This window comes from Fundulus heteroclitus, chromosome 19, assembly GCF_011125445.2.
Source record: "Fundulus heteroclitus isolate FHET01 chromosome 19, MU-UCD_Fhet_4.1, whole genome shotgun sequence".
Taxonomy (NCBI): domain Eukaryota; kingdom Metazoa; phylum Chordata; class Actinopteri; order Cyprinodontiformes; family Fundulidae; genus Fundulus; species Fundulus heteroclitus.
Genome location: NC_046379.1, coordinates 12,565,649 through 12,586,519, shown reverse-complemented (window position 1 = coordinate 12,586,519; position 20,871 = coordinate 12,565,649). Strand labels below are relative to the sequence as shown.

General features: G+C 40.2%; 1 protein-coding gene across 1 annotated transcript in view; it reads right to left on the bottom strand.

The window, feature by feature from the left end:
• akt1 (v-akt murine thymoma viral oncogene homolog 1) overlaps positions 1 to 20,871 on the bottom strand; it is a 56,564-nt gene that overhangs the window by 4,154 nt on the left and 31,539 nt on the right. Inside the window, exons 3-11 of the mRNA XM_036150376.1 lie at positions 17,465 to 17,593; positions 13,256 to 13,367; positions 12,807 to 12,933; positions 10,691 to 10,822; positions 10,488 to 10,553; positions 9,769 to 9,837; positions 9,476 to 9,601; positions 5,718 to 5,846; positions 71 to 285 (exon numbers count right to left, since the gene is read on the bottom strand). Coding sequence (XP_036006269.1) covers positions 71 to 285; positions 5,718 to 5,846; positions 9,476 to 9,601; positions 9,769 to 9,837; positions 10,488 to 10,553; positions 10,691 to 10,822; positions 12,807 to 12,933; positions 13,256 to 13,367; positions 17,465 to 17,593 — 1,105 coding nt within the window. The remainder of the gene's footprint in view (positions 1 to 70; positions 286 to 5,717; positions 5,847 to 9,475; positions 9,602 to 9,768; positions 9,838 to 10,487; positions 10,554 to 10,690; positions 10,823 to 12,806; positions 12,934 to 13,255; positions 13,368 to 17,464; positions 17,594 to 20,871) is intronic.

Sequence of the window (20,871 nt, the reverse complement as noted above, 5' to 3'; positions counted from 1 at the left end):
GTTTAATGGCACATTTTTTTCGCATAAAGAAATGGTAAAGACGAACAAAATCTACAAGTGAGATCCTGACCTTTCCACTGGGTCCTTCTTGAGAAGACCAGAGAGCAGCGAGCGCGCCTCGGGGCTGAGAGTCCGAGGAAAACGGATGTCCTCCATGAGGATGAGCTCAAACAGCTTCTCGTGATCCTGGCTGTAAAAGGGCAGCCTGCCGCACATCATCTCGTACATCACCACCCCCAGACCCCACCAGTCCACAGCGCGGCTGTAGTCATTGTCTTCCAGGATCTTGGGAGAGGGGAGATATTAAAAATGCAATTGTTGAGATCTACTATGGATATTTCAGGTTTCGAATCAGAAATTGTGTATTTCGTTTCTTCACATTCTTAAAATATAATATTTTACATTCAATTTGCTTTAAATGACAAATGTATGAGACAAATAATGGATGTTTCTGCTGCTTTTTAAAGCAGGTAAAGTAATTTTAAAGGTTTTTGACAACAGCAACAACAACAAAAAGCCTTTGTACACTGCAAAAAGTGGACTAAAAATAAGTAAAAATTTCTTGAAATTAGTGTATTTTTCCTTGATTTGACCAAGTAAATAAGACTATTTGCCAATGGAATAAGATCTTTGCACTGAAAATAGGACCAATTCATCTCTAAAATAAGATAATTAGATACCCTGCACTTGAAATAAGACGATGGAGATGAGTTGTTCCTATTTTAAGTGCAGAAATCTTATTCCATTGGCAGAGAGTCTTATTTACCTGCTCTAATCAAGGAAAATTACAATGATTTCAAGAAAATTTCACCTACTTTTACCTCCCTTTTTGCAGTGTAGTCACTCCTTTCAAACAAACAGGAAGTGAGAACCATGCACAGATGATAAAAGGACATCTGGATCCATAGATTAAATTCTATTTAATTAAAAGCAAAAAGATTTCTAAAGGGAATATGCTGAATAGGCCAGTGGCTAGTTGGCAACACAGAATTGGACAGAATGAGTACTTTTTGCGACATGTATCATTTCTAGTGGAACCAAGGGTGAACTCCGTGAAAGTAAACGGGTGAAGAAGATGGATTTCTTCTCCCCTTCTAAAAACAGTCTGTTTGCTTTTACTGCTTTTCTCCGCATGATTACAAAACATTGTGAGTCTTAGATTCGAGCAAAGGAACAAGCCGAAGCTGAAGGTGGAGAATTCAACAGTTTTTGTGACAGCTGACAGATGGCTTGATCAGGGAGTTAACAGCCGGACCACAGCTGTGACCATTTTGGAGAATAAAAGGTAATCCAAGTGAGACCTTCTTTCAACATGTTATTTTTTTTCTTTTTTACTTTTTATGAGTCCTCGGTCAGTAGAAAACATCTGCTGATGTCCGCATAGCATGTTAAATGATTAACTAAAGAACACCTCCGGCTCTTAGCTACAATAATTAGCTTCAGCTCAACTCATTTTTCTCTCTGTGCCAACGGAGCGAAAACTTAACTCTAACCACAGTCTGATTGTATATTTGTTATCTTTTACCTCATCTTCGATCCACTAGTGTAGGGTTAGCTTTAAGCAACTTTTTAGGCTTAAACAATTGTTCCTTTTCAGCAACATGTGGCTACTGTCACTGCCGACTTGTCTTTTCGTTCATGCTTTTTAAAATAAACACTTGTCTGCATTTTGCCATCAAAATATATCAAACACGAGCTACAATCCTAAATGCAACTCTGAAGGAAATGTTGTTAAATGGTGATAAACGGCCTTAGCTTTATGCACATATTGGGGTACTGAGTTAAGAGTGGATGAAGCCCTTGGCTGAATTAGTTCCTGATTCAGCCAAGAAGTCTGTGTTTGGACATCACCACCACCCCCAACAAAAATCACCTGCTCCACCCTCTGGTCAGAAGTTTTGAGGCTGCTCCGGCCAACACTGACTCACATCTCGCATTAAGAGCAAGTATAGAGTTTCCCCTGGAGCCTTGCATATTTAATCACCTCAAGCCCTTCTACATATACCCAAACAGAACAACAAACAGCAGAGGTATTAGTCTTTCACGTGAACAAATGATAGCAAACTGTTCAATTAACACAGCCGGCGTCACGGACAGGGAAATTTAATCACATCCTTTCAATAAAGTTGACTTTTTGTGACATTTCCTAGCCAGAAACTCCTCTGGTGTGGCGCTTGGTGAACAGCGCAACCTGTTGCATGACTAATGCGCCGCAGAGTGGAGTTGTTCCAGGGTGTCTGGGGACATGCACTGGATTCTACCTCACCAGGCGGATGTTGAAGGTTAAATCAAGACAACGAGAACAGCGTGTTCTCCCACACCTTCAGCAGGCGTGATGCTACAAAATCCGGACCTAATATTAGAAACTTAGGTAAAAAGAGGAGGGTGGATTAACAGAATTAGACCCCCGGCACAAAAGTGCACCGGCCCAGGGAGAGGGGTGGTCCCGTGGAAACAGATGGACTTGAAGTGTCCGTAAAAGGAACAAGACTGGTTGGCGAGTGTGGATGCATGCAGCTTGCATGTCTGTGTGGGCCCTCGGTCTGGCCCTGCGGTGAGTGCTGAGCATCGACAAGAAGGGCCAGGAGGGGGGTAACGTGAAGCCGGTGCGGGGCTAAGATTACTGGGCCGTCTCTATTTCCAGCGCTGCTGTCGTGTGATTCACACCGTGCGACAGCTGGGCCTGCAGCTGCCCCATATATGTAGAAGAGCGCCACAGCTGTGAAGCTGCCAGGAGCGCAGGAGCCAAGCTCATCCCTCATATACGTAAACAGGACTGCCTGCTTGCCTGCCTGCCTATTTGGGCTCCGGCCTTAAGCTAATACTGTTACACTGCCCCAAAGGAGCAGAGAGAGAGAAGGAGAGAGAGAGAGAGAGGAGAAAGGGATAAAAAAAAAAAAACACTTGCTGCTTGTTCTGTAGAGCTACACTCTCCACATTGCTGTTTTTCAGCTCACAATGTTCTACACTGACAGCCATTAATCTTTCAAGATGCTGAATACAGATCGGCGTTAGGGGCTAGATTAAACACGTCCGCATTTTTCTTTCTAGGCCTTCCCCAACAGCCAATTCCCCCGGCCAATAATGGTTTTCTCTTTTTTTTTTAAAGTGTTTAATAAAAGTGACTAAGTGAATTTGTCCAGCTCTGTACTCCGGAGACAAGCTGGTCAGGCTGTTGCAGACACCGGGTCTCTCCTCCCTACCTACCTCCCCCCCCACCCCACCCCTTCTCTCTCCCCGTTCCTTTTTTCTCTGCAGCTCTGGGTGGAATATTCCCAGACATTACAGCATTCCAGTGCAGCGCACACACAACAAGGTCATTGTTTATTGCAGAAAAACCTGTAACACTGCCTGGCCCGCACTCCATAGAGACGCTCAGCAGCGACCCGGTTACCGTGGCGACGCCCCCCGATGTCTACCAGCGCTCCACTGTCTAGTTTGAAGCCGTCATTAGAGTGGGCGGGGAAGAAAACTTGGGATGAGGAGAGAAAACTAGAAGCAATTGCAATAAATAAGTTTGTTTTTTTTCCACCCTCTTATCCAGGTGAGATGCAGGTTCTTTTCCCACATTCAACTTTTCTACATATTGTGACGTTGCAACCACAACCTGTAAGTTCATTTTCATGGCAGCACATCACAGAAGTTGAATGAAAAGCAATTCAATATTTCTTTGAGCAGTAAAATCTGAAAAAAAAAAAAAGCGTGCCATGCGTTTGTATTCTGCCCCTCCTCCCTTCTGAGGCAATGCTTTGCAGAAACACCTCTCACTGCAATTATAGCTGCAACTACTTTTGGGATACGTCTCTACCAGCTGTGCACATCTGGAGACTACGTATTTTTTTGCTTATTCTTTGCAAAATAGCCCAAGCTCAGACTGGATGGAGAGCTTCTTGGCACAGAGATTTTGAAGCCTTCTTACAGACTTGTTTAGAAATAATTCTGGAACAACATAAAGTATAAAATCACATCATCAGTCTCAAAACTTTTGACTAGCCTCTAAAATATCTTTCTGCCCTGGATTTGATTCATCCATCTTCCCATCAACTTTGGTCAGGTTTCCTTTAGCTGAAGGAATGTATTCCCACAACAATTCCCACCACCTAGTTTCACATTGGGAAGGTGTGTCGAGACCGATGTGCTGTTTTAGGATTTCCAGCACACACACAGTAGAATTTTGCACGTAGTTTTATCTTATTCCATTTTCCCATAAATCCACCACTCAGCCGAGCGTGTTTTGCGGTTTTCTTTTAAAAGTATATTCATTGAATTCTGTTTTCTTCTCGCCACTCTTTGACGAAGGCCAGATTTGCTCAGAGTCTGAGGCCTTCACAGAACAACTGCATTCATACTGAGATTAAATTGTGACTTCTAAAGGAAATCAGTCTTATTTAGTGGTATCAAGGTGAAAGGCGCTTAACAAAAATGCACGAGGCAACGATTTGCAAAACGTAATTTTCCTTCCACTCCTTTGTCTTGGTCCATTAAATAAAATCCTAAGATATTACATAGAAGTCTGTGGTGGTAACGTGACAAAATGCGAGAAACTTTAAGGGGTACGAGTATTTTTACTATGCACTGCATGTGTTCCTGAGGAAGAGTGAAGCTTTGTGGGATTGTGTGCAGAGGTCAGGTGAAGCATCCCAAGAACCGCCTCTCCTGGTGCCACATAACAGCTGTAACCCATGCGGTCTCTCTCTTCCTCGCTTTCCCAGACAGACGTTCACATTTCCTGGAGGTCCTGCCAGCCAAACACCTCCTTCTCCTGCTGCTCCTCCAAAAACACAAAATTCCAATTGCACTCTAAAAAACACGATACGGCAACTGTGTCAACATGAACACCCTTCTTCCGGAAAGCGTTTTTTTTTATGATCACAGGGTGGGAGAACCCACAAACACGCTTCGAATACTCACAATACAGCGTATCGGGTTACACACGGCCAGCGCTTGTCATACCTGCACGCAACAGCGAGTAGCCACACCCCTCCCGAGACAGCAAACATGAGAGCAGGCTGCCCTGCCCTGGGCACACTGCGCACTCATTAACTCAACTTCAGCTGGAGATTAGAGAGGCATTTTGGGACAGCTGCCCTTTCCTTCAAATGCTTCCCCATCATCCACTGATGTCCACAAAGACTTTGGTTTTTGGTTTACAGGAAATCAAGGGTAAGAAGATAAAAACTGTGAGTAATAACAGGAATCCAATAAATAGACTAAAATTACAGACAATGTTTTAATCTGTGCCCTACGCGCTTTAATGGCGAATAAATCTGACGGTCGTCTGCATAGAGATGAAGAGGAGAATTGTGCTTCCTAGGTAGTGAGAAAATGGAGGTCCAAGAATGGAACCTTGTGGCACCCCCATGAAAAAAATAAAAAAAAGAAAAATAAAAAAATCAGTGGAGGTGAAGGAAAAATCGTTGCTGCTGACAGAAACTTCCTTTTGTGTCTTTTTGTTTAAGTTAAAAGTATCAAATGGACACAGACTCTCTTCTAAAGGACCAGAAGGTGTGAATTAAGTGTATAAAAATGGAATCATGATCTGTATGTTCAACCTTCTACAGATCTTCGGTTCAACGCAGCTCCATAACCCAATAGGATCAAGTTTAAAGAAGAGTCTACAAAAAGCTGCCATTTCCTTTGCGACAGATCTGAACAGATTCAGGAAGACGTCTGAGCAGCTAGAAAGTTGAAGTCAGTATTTGCGCCGTCGTGTTTACCTCGGGTGCGAGGTACTCTGGTGTCCCGCAGAAAGTTTTCATAGTGTCTGCGCCTTTGATTCCCTCCTTACAGAGACCAAAATCTGTGATCTTTACGTGTCCGTCTTTGTCCAGCATGAGGTTTTCCAGCTGTGGAAATAGAAAGAAAAAGAACATGCATAAATGTTGATGTAAATCTATTTTTTTTTTTTAAGTGTACCATGTACTGATGAGTATAAATTATAGAAAAAGAAAAAGTTGGAATCATTTGGAAAACTGAATTTATTGAGGGCCAAAGTGCAACAAACCAATATTTAACTAAATGGCCACTTAAGAATGTGATTTCAAATTACATTGTAAATAAATTGCATTAAATAAAGATTCATTTAAATATACATAGACTTAAAATGTAAAGAAATAATTTTCTAATTAATTTACATAATTAAGAATATAATAATATTTAAATATTAGTTACATTTGGTTAAAGTATGCATTTCCCAATTTTATTAACAAAATATATAAGGATTTATTGAAATGTGGTGCTTTGACACTCTAGAAATTGGTATGCGAAGCTAATTATACACCTTTTTTTAATTTCAGTGTCACCAATTGCTTGATAATGAATGAATTGATGAAAATGTCTGCAAAGAGGAACTGCAGCACAAATTTGACATCATCTCATCATCTTCCTTTAGTATTTAGCTCACTGTCTAGTTGAATGGCTGTTTGACTAAACCAGGTATAATCAATCATACGAGTACTGAGGTAAAAGATAAATAGCCAAACATGGTTTTATCTTTCCCTCGTTATTTTTGGCAGGAAAATGTTTTATTTCCCCGGTTTTGCAAATTAATTTGAAAAATGCACTGCAACATAAACTAGGGGAAGTTTTGGGTCAAACCATAAACATGTCTATAGAATCAGAAGCAACCTGTGTTTTCATGCTGAAACATCTACACTTTAAATCTAAATTCAATTCAGTTCATGCCCTTAGTTTAGGGTCTCTGTCAACTCTGATGAGTTTCCCTGTCCCAGTTGAAGAAAAGCAACAGCATGACACTGCTGCCACCACCATGTTTCATGATGGTGTGGCGTATTTAGGGTTAGTTCTCTTCTACAGACACAATTTTTAGCATGATCATAAAAGCCTTCACAGAACAGCTGTATATACACTGATGTTAAATTTCATACTTTACTGGACTAAATGCGTGCCTTTTTAAAGCAAAAACTTACTTGTAAAAGATCAGGAACCACATTTATAAAATCACAACTACATATCAATTTATGTTGGTCTTTTAAAAATCCATCCCAATAAAATGCATTGAAACTTGCAGTTGCAACGAAACAAAAAAATTCAAGAGGTGTTAATACTTTTGCACAGACATGTCAGGTAAACATGAAAAGGTAATCAGACCTCCCACTCATATGGATGTGGGTTATTTTGTGTCAGGACATGAGGTTGCCCCCCCCATTCAGCGTCTCTCGTTCTGTTAAAGTCACCTAGCAGCTGTAGCTCACACGTGGCCAGCAGCGACCGGCCAGAGTCAGCACATCCTCCAATCCTGCTACCCTGGCATTTTCTGGAGAACCCTTGCAGGCTGGGAGGCTGCCTCGTAAACCCAAGGGAAGGAAGGAGGGAGGGAGAGCTGCGCTGTGCTGACCTGGCTGGTATAGTTTTATCAGCTGGAAGAAGTACGGCTAAAGATGCCCACTGCAGCATCGATAGCATTCCTGAAGCTAAGCATGCCCATCAACAAGGTAAAAGTACAGCTGCAATGACGGATGGTTGTTAATTTCCTTCTTGCGTACAAGAACTGCTCAACTGCATTGCCAATTTACGGAATATAAAATTGCAAAGTGGACAAACCCCACATAATGGGCTCTGCGTGTGCGCTATTAGAGGCAACTCTGGTTATTTCTGTCTCACTGCAGTAATGTACAGACCAGACTCTTCTCCAGCTGCAGTGATGTCTAGAGGCTGATACGGGGGAGGCAGATCAATAAGCCTCGTCTGCTGCCACAGCTCTGGATGAAGACAAACCTGATCTACAGAGCCTTGCAAAAGTATTCATGCACCTACACTGCAAAAACTGAACTAAATATAAGTAAAATTTTCTTAAAATTAGTGTATTTGTCCTTGATTTGAGCAGGTAAATAAGATTATCTGCCAATGGGATGAGTAATTTTACCCCTAAAATAAGATATTTAGATATAAAGCACTTGAAATAAGTTGATGGAGATGAGTTGTTCCTATTTTAAGTGCAAAAATCTTATTCCATTGGCAGATTATCTTATTTACTTGCTCAAAAAAAAAGTACAAATACACTCATTTCAAGAAAATTTTAACTTATTTTTATTTCTGTTTTTGCAGTGTAGAACATTTCACATTTTGTCACTTTACAACCACAAACTTCAACACATTTTGTCTTACATTATCGACACAAAATGGTGCGTAATGTGATGCATACATAGTTTGTACATATTTTTAATAAAGAAAAATGCTACAAATAATAGAGAAGTTTGCATATGTAGTCAGGTCCTCTCGGTCAACTTTTAGATGCAGGCTTCCCCGACAGGCTAGAAATTAAATAATGGTTCGTTACCACGCCTCTGCAGAGCTGGATGACCTGCTGTTGAGGCGATTTCACCGTGTTGGATAAGGTATGCATCTAAACGAAGGATGGCAGCTCTGGAGGAATGGACCTGGGCACCCGAAATATAGTAGGGTGATATTTTTTGCCCCATTGTTCTTTGCAAAATTGCTTAATCTCCATTAGATTGGAGGAAGAGCAGCTATAAAGATCAATTTTCACGTCTTTGGGTCATTCCAAGACATAGATCTACTTTGACCTAAACCCTTACATTGTTGCTCTGGCTGTACGTTTCGGGTCCTCCAGTCAAGTCGCAAGCCTTTTAGATGTTTTTAGGTTTACTTTCAGAATTGTGTTGTACTTGTCTTATATAAATTACCCAGTTTCCTTGTCCATGCTGAGGAAAAGCATCTCCACATCACAAAGCTGCCACCACTACCGTTTCACAGTGTGGACGGTGCGTTCAGGTTTAAGTTCAGAGTTTGTTTCCCCTAACAAAGTGTTTTGCATGTAGGTCACCAAATGTCTCATCTTGTCTAACCTGAGCAGAGCATTAGCTGTGCCCCTACATGGCTTATGGCACGCTTTAAACGGGACTTCTGGAAAAGACTAATATAGTTTTCCATTCAATAGATTCTCAATCCATGTTGAGGTGTGGATCTCTGCATCTGAAGTTACCATGGGCCTCTTGCCAGCTTCCCCTTCATATTAACTCTCTTTGCCTCAGCTGCGACACACGTCTTGGAAAGGTTGCAGTAGTGCTGGATACCTTCGTCTTTAGGAAGACAGATTGAACAGCGCTCTGCGAGATGTTCGGGTTGTTGTTGTTTTTTTTTACCTAAGCCTGTTGTAAGCTTCTCCACAACTTTATCGGCTGTGTTCCTTTGTTTTCATAAAACCGTTTGTTTACCAGTGGTCTCTATTGCAGTGGCTTTCACAGAACTCTATTTTACAAATGAAGGCTATGATTATCAGATTAAAATGGGGTCGAATACATATGCATGCCACAATTCTTTAGATTTGTATTTGCTAAAACAGTTTAAAAGGTTTAGGTTCCACTTTGCGCTTGTCTATTGCGTAAAATACATTGAAGTTTGTGGCGCTATTGTGACAAAATGGAGTAAATGAAAGGAATAAAAGGAGGAAGAGTCCAAAATGGGCAAAGGGGAGCTCATATTTCCTTGATACCTTGAGATCTCTATACACCACGTCTCTCTCAGAATGCAGGTAGTCCAGTGCTGACACTATCTCTGCACAGTAGAATCGAGCCCGTTCTTCTGAGAATACCCGGTCTCTTGACAGATGGAAGAAAAGCTGAGGGGGAAAACGGGGGAGATTTGTTTGCATATGACACCAGAGTTGATCAGTTCAGAGGACAAGGCAAAAAAACAAACAAAAAAAAAACCCAAAATCTATCGGTCACAGAAAAAAGTAATATCTGAGACGTAACAACAAAAGCTTGAACAGTTTATACAGCTTACCTCGCCACCGTTCGCATACTCCATTACAAAACACAGGCGGTCATGTGTCTGGAAGGAGTATTTCAATCCCTGCAGAAGAAAAACATGTTTAAAGCTAAACTTTGTGCTTCAAGCTTAGATGAGAATTAGCTGCCCTTCAAACAGCAAACATGCAATCATGGTTGCTGCATTTGTAGCGACATCAAAGTCAAAGTCAGCTTTATTGTCAACTCTTCACATGTACCAGAAATACAAAAATAAAAAAATTACATTTCTCACCATTGCACAGTGAAGACAAGACATTTCTATAATTTAAAAGGTAGTAAAACCAGACATCTAAGATTCAAGTAAAAAATATGTATATATAAGAAGGTGCATTCTCAAAAAAATACATTTTTTTAAAAAAAAAATCTGAAGAGAAGCAAACCATGTAAAAAAAAAAAAAAAAAAAAAAAAAAATTATATGGAGAATCCAGCATTTTGAGAATCGATGACAACGTTTCGGCATCGTTTGTTGCCCTCACAAGCTCCTCAAACCAAAATGCACAACAGATTAATTAAGGCAGAATAATAATAGAAAAAAGGCCAAAAAAAAAAAAAAAAAAACAGTCTGCATTACAATAAAAAGTAACTATTCCTGCTCATATTGTGGCCCTTTTTCTGAATGAATGCATGCGTGAGTAAAAATAAAAAAAAAAGGGTTCCTAAAAATCTCTTGTGGGTAAAGAAAGGCTCCTTACAGTCAAGAACGGATGCTTTGAATTCTGCAGGACTCTGTTCTCTGTGAGTGTGTGTGCCACTTCATCCTGTAAGAAAAGAAAAGCACAAAGACTGTTTGTCCAACTCTCACAATAGCTAACTATTTAGGTATCACTCATTGCTCCACTGAACTCCAAAATCTAAGTGTTTTTCAGACTTCACTTGCAAATTGGCAACCACTCACTTTAGCTACGATCACCTCCTTCTTTAGGATCTTCATGGCATAGTAGCGTCCTGTGGCCTTCTCCTTTACCAGAATAACTTTGCCAAAAGTGCCTTTTCCCAGGAGTTTGAGGTATTCAAAGTCAGACATAGTCTAGAAGGCCAGAGCAGACAAAGTGGTGTCAGGTTACAAACAGGAGAATTAGCAAACTCTAAGCTCTAACTACCTCGGACACACAATCCCACCGACAACAGCACTAAAGCATTTTAGGCACCATTTTACCCACCAAGCAATTTCCACTCCATTAATGGTTTGGCCTAAATGGGGTTGGGTTTTTGTTAACCTCTGACCCCCAAGACCCTGAGGAGAATGTTGTGAAGGGGTGTGGGGGGGTGTGAGGGGGTGTGGGAAGCATCCAATCCTGGGGACTTGACACAGGTGGGACAGCGGGGGTTGAAAAAGTGTCATCTAGAGCAGTGGTTTTCAATAGGTGAGGCGCGCCTCCCTTGGGGGGCGCCAAAGAGTCACAGGGGAGGCGCGAGAAGACAGTGAAGAAGAAAGAAGAAGCGCTGCTGCTCAGCTCTGTGAAACTATGTAGTGATATTTTTGCCTTCTGTCTGAGTGCACAGGAACCAATCAAGCGCGCAGTGAGACAACTCTCAATGCTCAAAAAGTGTGAAAAATATTTGTGTCTCTTTTCTTTCCAGCTTCTGGGAGGTGAGGCAAAAGTTTATTCTGATCATAATCATTATCATTATTTAAAGAGCACTTTAACACGAGGTAAAACAAAGTGCCAAACCTCAGAAATACATCAGATAAGAGATAATAATGAAACGCTTTGTTGTTAAAATAGCAATAGGTTTAAATTGTGTATAATTAGACTAAAAAGTAAATCGGAATATGGATGTGTTGACGTCTGTTAAATTCAAGTTTTCTTTTTTATTATTATTTCAGCTGACGTCTCTTAACGTGAGTTCAGTATGACAGTTTATGAATTTTCTCTAATGACAGTTCAACCTTAAAAATAGGCCCTCTGTCCATGATGTAAAAGTAGCATGTAAAATGGAAATATTTGGATGGATGGATTTTATGAATAGGCATTTTTTTAATGGATGTACTTTGTTAAAATAAAATACAATAAAAACATGTATTGGGCTATCAGATGTTTGTGAAACATAGGATTCCAGGAACACAAAAGAAAGATGCATTTGCTGCAGGGATCTGTGTGGGATAGGTTTGTGTTTTTTTTGGGAGTTTTTTTAGGGGGGGGGGGGGGGGGGGGGGGGGGGGGGGGTATCTTTACCTATTTCAAGGGGAGGCTCACAATCAATGAATTTGAAAACCCCTGATCTGGAGCAAAGCCAAACCATGTCTAATGTTTTGGACAAGAAAGTTGGAGCGGAGAAGCAAACCTGGAGTTGTGAGAGTCTAACGAGGGAAAAGCAGGAAAAGCTGGGGATACACTGTATGATTTTTTTGACCTTTTTGGGATTTTTTTTCTTGATGTTCTCAGACGAAAACATAGGAGTGGGGAGAAGCATGGCGGCGGTACGTGTGACACGGAGTCAAACTACGGAGGAGCAACTTGTAGAATTGCCAAGGCAGCGAGTTTCGCTCTAGTGAGCCTCATATTTAACAGTGAGCATTGACACTTCTGTCTTTTAAACCCTGCGGTTTCGTCGAACAGTTAGAGCCGTATCTGAGTACAACGATTGAAAATATTTCACAGTGCATGCCCGCCTTTAGAAGAAGTGAACCATGGCCGAATGAGTGATGGGTTAGTGGGTGGGATGACGAACGTTGTCAGAAAAATTTGGGGATAAAAGATGTAAAAGCCTTATACCAAAAGTATTCGCACCCCTGACACTTTTTGTCCTCTTGCAACCACAAACACATTTTGGATTTTATGTAACAAGGTAATATCAAGTAGTGCAGAATTGTGTCATGCAAAGGAAATGTTTATAGTTTTCAAGATTTGTAGAATGAATGGAGAGCATCTGAAAGGCAAATGGCAAGGTTCTAAATTTGATTTAGATTAATCAAAGTTTGTTCTTACAATATGATAAAGTGTGAAGTTGTTTAAAGGGTGTGAATACTTGTGGAAGGCACTGCGTAACAGAGATTTGAGTTACAGTACCACTTTGTGTCTGGGTTTGGTCAGGTAGGCCTCCATGTCCATGGGGTCTGGAGAGGAGTCCATCATCTCCTCTTCTTGCTTTTGGAGGCCATCAGCCACTTCCTGGATGGCTTTGAGCCAGTCAACCCTGAATAAGACGGAGGAACCAAGAGATTAAATCGGCTCATTTTCCATCGAGCAAGCCCATCGGCACAATCACGCAGTTCTCTTCTCATTGACAGGAAGGCAATTTCACGTGCGAACTCAGCCAATCATACAGGACGTTCAATAAGTATGCAGCAATTAATTGATTTACAAATCTGGTTTCTACACGATTCAGAAAAAGGCCTTTTTAATATGTGCAGCTGTTTACTGGGAACAAATGCTTTCCATGTAAACGGTTTGTGTTTTACAGCTCAAAGAGCAAAGAGAGGCGTGTGTGTGTGTGTGTGTGTGCACTTGTAGCTTGCCTTTCCTCGGGGGTGTCCACGCAGAAGGTGCGCTCGATGACAGTGGTCCACTGCAGGCAGCGGATGATGAATGTGTGGGGCCTGGGTCGTTCCGTCTTCATCAGCTGGCACTCTGACCAACAGCCAGGGAGGGAGCAGGGGGGGAGATGAAGAGAAGGGCCAGTGTTGTAGGGGAGCAGAGGGGAGAGACAGACCCACAGTTATAGCCATTTATCTTTATCGGCTCCCTAACAGACACCGTCGGCCAATTTGGAAAAAGAACAGGTGCAACTTTGGTGGAAGAGATTTGGAAGTTCCTTTAAAAAAAACAACAAAAAAAAAACAAGTGACATTTGGTATCTTTTGTTGTTGAATAATCTGAATACTAGAATAGGTGCTTCACTTTTCTAGCAACAATTCCCTACTTTTACAGACTCAGTGGTTCAGAGATCCCGGTTTGTTGCAGTCACCTTGATATGGAAAAAAACTAAAGCTCACCATAATCGTAGGGGCAAATGTTTCTAGGAAGGACGGACAGAGGTATGTTACAAATGTTGGACACAGTGACAGAGGAAGGTTGGAGTAAGATTATGGACGTTTAAGTAAGGAAGAAAGGTTGAAAGGAAGGAAGGTTCAAAGGAAGGAAGGAAGGAAGAAAGAAAAAGGTTCAAAGTAAGGAAGGAAGAAAGAAAAAGGTTCAAAGTAAGGAAGGAAGAAAGAAAAAGGTTCAAAGGAAGGAAGGAAGAAAGAAAAAGGTTCAAAGGAAGGAAGGAAGAAAGAAAAAGGTTCAAAGGAAGGAAGAAAGAAAGGTTCAAAGGAAGGAAGGAAGGAAGGAAGGAAGAAAGAAAGGTTCAAAGGAAGGAAGGAAGAAGAAAGAAGGAAAGGAAGAAGGAAGTAAGAAGAAAGGAAAGGTTCAAAGGAAAGGAAGAAGGAAGGAAGAAAGAAAGGTTCAAAGGAAGGAAGGAAGGAAGGAAGAAAGAAAGGTTCAAAGGAAGGAAGGAAGAAAGAAAGGTTCAAAGGAAGGAAGGAAGAAAGAAAGGTTCAAAGGAAGGAAGGAAGAAAGAAAGGTTCAAAGGAAGGAAGGAAGAAAGAAAGGTTCAAAGGAAGGAAGGAAGAAAGAAAGGTTCAAAGGAAGGAAGAAAGGTTGAGAAGAAGGAAGTAAGGAAGGAAGAAAGGTTGAGAAGAAGGAAGTAAGGAAGGAAAAAAGGTTGAGAAAAAGGAAGGAAGGAAAAAAGGTTGAGAAAAAGGAAGGAAGGAAGGAAAAAAGGTTGAGAAAAAGGAAGGAAGGAAGGAAAAAAGGTTGAAAAGAAGGAAGTAAGGAAGGAAGGTTGAGAAGAAGGAAGTAAGGAAGTAAAAAAGGTTGAGAAAAAGGAAGGAAGGAAGGTTGAAAAGAAGGAAAAAAATTTCAGAAAAAGGAAGGAAGGTTGAAAACAAGGAAGTAAGGAAGGAAGGTTGAGAAGAAGGAAGAAAGGAAAATTGAGAAGGAAGGAAGATGCAATGAAGGAAACAGGCTGTGCAATTAAAATTAACTACATTTCCACACAGAGTAAAAACCCTTTAAATAAATAAACTGAATTTTATTATTATTTTTTAACAATCTGATAATGTTTCTAGAAATTGTCCCATCATGTGGAAAATCTTTGATTTGTCACAAACTCGTTTCTAAACTGTAATTTTTCTTAGTTTAACAGTGAAACCCCTTAAATTACATCATTTGCTGATGAAAAAAAACAGAAACTCAGCAGACCTAAAAGCTCCTGTCAGAAATTATTAATACACTCATCATCACTTCCTTCACATATATATTTATATTCTCCCGGTTTTGGAGCAAATAATTATGTAAGCGGTTTCCTAAAACAATTACTCACAAAACTCTCCAAACTGAAAGTACAAAAGCAGAGATTTCCATCTGCACCTTCTTCACATTAACATCTGTTCCCAAATGAAACATGTCAGCAAATATGTCTGGATGTGACACAAATATGGCCCCTGTCTGATAGATGGAGGACTACCAAAGTGGACCACCACTGAGATCCAACATGGCTCCATCAGGGTGAATGTGTGATCCAGCTGCAGCCGCCCCCCTCCGCAGCGACACGCCATGTGTCCTCTATGGTGGGGTCGCATTGGTGACAAAAAAAACATAAAAAATAAAAAACACCCACAAAGCCTCGGCGGATGGAGACAAGAGCCTCAGAGCGTAGCCCAGATAAATACTCGAAATCAGGCAGCTAATGGCCACGATAACTCAAGAGCGTCAGGGAGTAAACATTAGGTTAAACAAACAGTGTGCCGTCTAATTGTTGTGTTCAGTCAACTGCGTGGCTCGTCGCCGAGACTTTTCCGCGATGGGAAGGAGGAGAAGGCTGCGTTCCTCTGGGCATTTTAGGTAGTTTTCTGTCACAGCATGAGAGCAGAAGGATTGTGGAAGGAGCTGACGGAGGAGGAGGAGGACGGCACCTGATGCATTAATGTTGGCGGGCCGCCGTGTATTCTGGAGCGGAGATGACGCTGCAGCATCTTCAGACGCGATTCTTCCAAATAACTCAAGGAAAGGATGATTGAAGATAAAATGTGATCCAGTATAAATATAAGCTTTTTATGTACCTGATGTGCTTTCTGTCAGGCCAATATGAGTTTTCTGCATGTTTTAGTGTGTCGCTATACACAGAGTATAAATACTTAATCAGAAATAAGTCCAGAAATATCGTGATTTGAGTTAAGACTGCCTTTAACTGTGTAGTTCTTGCTAACATTTGGTACATCCATCCATTCCCTGCAACTGTTGTCCATATCTTATTTTAGATCTTTCAATATATTTTCACCTTTTTTGCCTGCTTAACAAAGTTTAGCTTGGGAAGGTTTTTCTTCCAAATCGGATAAAGGAGGTAACCGCTCCATTAATGAGGTGCAGACATGGCTAACCCAAGCAATACTACAGAGCAGTTCTAGGTATGGTGTGGGATCTCCTCCATGTGCAACTGTGCCCTGAAAACCTCCAAAGGAGTTCAGACAAGAAACCCAAACCACCTCAGATGATGTCTTTAAAAGTGGCTCTTGATTTGAGCTGCTTTATGGATGAATGAGGTCCTAACTAGTTGATTTTATTCCAACCATTCATCCATGTCTGAGATCAGGTCACAGAGGTCCTTACCACACCACACTCTCGCCAATTCTGGGGAATACCAAGTCATTCCCGGGATATGGAATCCATCTAGTACACTGCAAAAACAGAACTAAAAATAAGTAAAATATTCTTTAAACTAGTGTATTTGTCCTTGATTTCAGTAGGTAAATAAGATAATCTGCCAATGTAATAAGATTTTTGCACTTAAAATAGGAACAACTCATCTCCAACTTATTTCAAGTGCATTGTATCTAATTATCTTATTTTAGGGTTAAAATTACTCTTTCCATTGGCAGAGAATATTATTCACCTGCTGAAATCAAGGACAAATACACTAGTTTCAAGAAAATTTTACTTATTTTTAGTTCTGTTTTTGCAATGCGAGTTTCTGGTTTTCTGCTGGATCTCCTTCTAGGGTGTTTTTTAATTGCTTATGATTAGAAGGATCTCTACTTGTTACATCTGAACCTGAACGTCGTCAGGGGGAAGCTCGTTCCACCACTTGTATCTCGTTCCTTTGGTCATGATCCGAATGCAATTCCAATAGCTGTGGATCGAAACGGTAAACGGAGAGCTTAGTTTTGGCTCAGCTCTTTCCTCCCAAGGATAGACCAGAGCGGTACCTGGACAACTGCAAATTCACAAACACACATTTGCTACTCCGCCCCAACCATCATTTGGAAACAAGGCCCCAAGATGCTCGAGTTCCTCTGGAGACAAGAGCTGTTCCTGAAGCAGTTATTTAACATCATGTGACAAAGAAGACGAAGAGAATCTGAAGTGAATAGAGCATGTACTGAAGTTTCACGGACCGTGGCATCAGACAGCCAATGAACAGATAAAATTTGTTCCTGAGGTTAAAAGAAGGGATAACAAGTGGCAAAGAAAATCCACACTAAGGCATTTTAAGTAACGGATCGCTCCCGACAAGAGATCATTATAATTTATGTATATTTTAATTTTAAAATGAAGACACGCAAAATATTTACCACAGAAACGTGAATCACGCTCTCTGTTCTTAAGAGACGGAAATCACTTTAAAAAAGAAAAAGAAAACCCAAAGTGGATGAAGAACAGGCACTTCCTCTGAAGCTGATACTCACGGGCGACGTTGAAGTTATTTAAGGGGGTTTGAAGCTGGTCGGCATCTTGTGGTCGTTCTTTGTAGCCGACGAACGTACCGTCGCTCTTCAGGAGGAAATACCTCGGCCTCCAGGTCTTGATGTATTCTCCTGATTTCGGGGAAACACAGACAGGAAACATTTGGTTACTGAGAAAGCTTTGCGTCAAAAAGTTACAACTGATCTTTGGTTTGTGGCTTTTCTTTTGTTCTCCTCAATTTGCACCTAGTGGAGCAACACAATTATCACAACGCTGCAGTAAAACACCTGATCCCAGCATAAACCTGAAGTATTATAGTAAAATTAAAGTTTACAAATGGAACCGAAAAAGTGAAGAAATTATTCAGTGAAGATGAACCCCTGTACATTTATTTCTTTTAGTTTTTATTAGACTTTAGAGTAACTTCCCAAAGCAAGTAACAGTTTTGTACAGAGCTAGTCTTTTTTCTACACGTTTACACATTTTTGCTGAGGTCTTAATAAAATACCGACAGGGTTAAATCAATCCGCGACACAGAATGTGGGACAGCTGCTAATCCAAACACTCCTTTGATTATTTCTTTTTATCAGGAAGTTCTCAAAGACTGAAAAACTTGTTTTTTTTTCTAGTGATAAAAGATCAAGATAGCAGATTAAATGTATAACACAAACCAGTGAATTCAACTCTTATGTTAATATCAGTGACTATTTACATGCATTGCCTTGACAACTTCAACTTTTCCCCCCACATTTTGTCCTTTTATAGCCAATCTCTTCGAGCAAAATGAATAGGGCAAGACAGTGTATTGCATTATTGCTGTGGAAAGAAAAAGGACAAGGTTTACAAGTTTGTCTTAAAAAAATAAATAAAAATAAATCTGAAAATAGTAATTAAAGCTGCAAGTCTCGAGTCTTTTGCACATTAAAACAGATTTTCTTGCAGGACCTCCCTGTAGATTTCAAATTGACCTTTTTGTGTTTGGTTCCCCCACAATGTGTGTTTTTGACTGTACTGAAGACATAAACCTCAATTAAAAAGCTTCCTTGTGCAGTTATTCGAAGTCCAAATTAACCGATTGTATGACACACGATAACCAAAACATGGAGTCATTGCATAGAGTTTAGCGAGACATTTTATCAAGGTCGATAATAAAAGTGTCATCCCTTACTTGAACCTGGATAGAAATAAAGTAAAAAATAATTAAATAAAAAGATGGATAATTATACACCGAATTGACTGTCCATACACTTTTGTAGTGTCAGAAAACATTAAACAGACTCAACAGTCTACCATATAAAAACACACAGATAATCATTTTAACTTAATTTGTACCCTACAGAATTTCTCATGTATTTTTTTATTAAATCACTAATTAGACTTTAATAAAACTTCCTATAAAAACTTCTACATCGCTGCCATAACCTGAAGCCACACAGGTCCATCCTACTCGCTCACTCAACTTGATTCACACAAATGAATCTCTGAAGAAGGACCAAATTCAATTTATTCTGGCGATGCTTCAGGAAACGTTGCGCCAGATGTTGTGCAGACGGAGTGGTGGTGGGGGGAGAAAAAAAGCCAACATACCATAACAAGGCAGTGGCACACGGCGGCATGGAACTTGAATATTTATACTGGAAAACTGTAATTTATTTTTAATTACGGAGCCGCATATTAACCCCCTGCCGAGCAGCGCCAAGCTGTCCTTAATTGCCCCATTTCCTCCAACACAGAAGTGTGGCGTTTCTTTGTATGAGCGCATACAGAGATGTAGAAGATCTGTCAATATGAGCTTCTGTTACCCTCACTCAAACAAACTTCTGATTGATAAAACTGGAAACAGATCAGTCAGTGCAAAACAAACAGACACTATTAAGAGTGCCAATCCACATAGAATTAAAAAGGTAGATAAAGAAAAAACAGACCAAAAGTATACAGAAGTTGATTTGTTGTGTAGATTTATTGTTTCTCCTTTTCTTTAACTTTTTTTTTAAGAGATCCCTACAATCCAACTCTCAAAGACAAAAAGTCAAAGAGGCAAACATTTTCAAGGTAAGTAATTCTGGGGCATGGCGGCTGTATTCGTCAACGCAGCCGTCCTGGGTTTGATTCATGACCCTGAGAACTTTGCTGCATGTCTTCCCCCTTTCATCTCTTCACGTCCTGTCTGATTACTAGCAATAAACGCCATTAATGCCACAAAAAAACAGTATTTTAAAAAGTAAACAATGCAGGCAAAGATGACTTCATGCTGATATACATTTTATATTTATACATTTTATATTATTTGAGCAGAAGGTAAGAGTGAGTAAAAATCCTGTATATTGCTACTGTTTATCGTTTGAAGTCATATTTGTTACAAAATAAAAACCAACAACTGAGGCAATTGGCCAATTTTCAGGGTGAACAGTGACAAGCCAGTCAGAAGCTCAGAAAGGCATTTATTTCCCCCTGATGACCTAAGCATTCAACATATAGTGCAACATTGCCTTTGTTTCTAAATAAAAAAATAAAATTTATCTTGTTCTTCTCAAGGAGGAATCTGTGATGGCATGTCCGAGATTTTCCTAAACTGGAGTTTGGAAAATGGCCACGATTCCTTGTTACTTTTTCTATTTAGCTTTAAAAATGTGCCAGTGGTTTTGTGCTCCTCAGGTCTTCACCGTTTCCTGAAGGTCTTTCAAAGTTTTCTTCTGGAATTTAAAAGGTTTGTTTCTCATTTTAGGCCCAGTTCTTTGACAATCTTAGGGTATAGTTGTTGTTCCACTTTTATTTAACTTTTGAAAGTCAAAGAAAAGGAGAACTAAACTCAAGAGTTGCATCTACACGTAACAGACACCGGTTTTCAAGACACAGGGACCGACAAATTGCCGTTAGCTGAAAACCTTTTCAAACACTAGTTGTTTCCCATTTGTTAAAGAAGTGACTTTCAGATACCATTAATCAGCTTCCGGCAGTTTTATTTAGACCCAACTCAATTTGTCCACGTCTCTTCCTTTTTATAATCATACTGCTAATATGTCACATGGTCAGGCAGGAGGAATGGAAAGAAAATTAGTAAGATAAAAAAAAAAAAAAAACATTTGGAAAGAACGACAAATCTACTGCAGATTTAACATGATTGCTAAAAAACAGACTGCTGGTCTTGTTTTCAGCAGTTACTAGAAATTAGATCATCTTTCCTTTACCACACATCTACCCTGCAATTAAGGTAGCCCTGATGTAAAGATGTGCCGTTTGTAAGCTTTGAATAAATCTTCTAGATCAGAATTTCAATTTAACAGTAAAGCAAAAGGGGTTAAAAATCAAGATCCTGTTCAGCAATAATGAAGTGCTAAAGTCTACGGCCAGGAAGAATGCTGAACCCTTTGTATCGGGCCTTGTTTTCCTCAGCTGGGCCCCAGCTGGT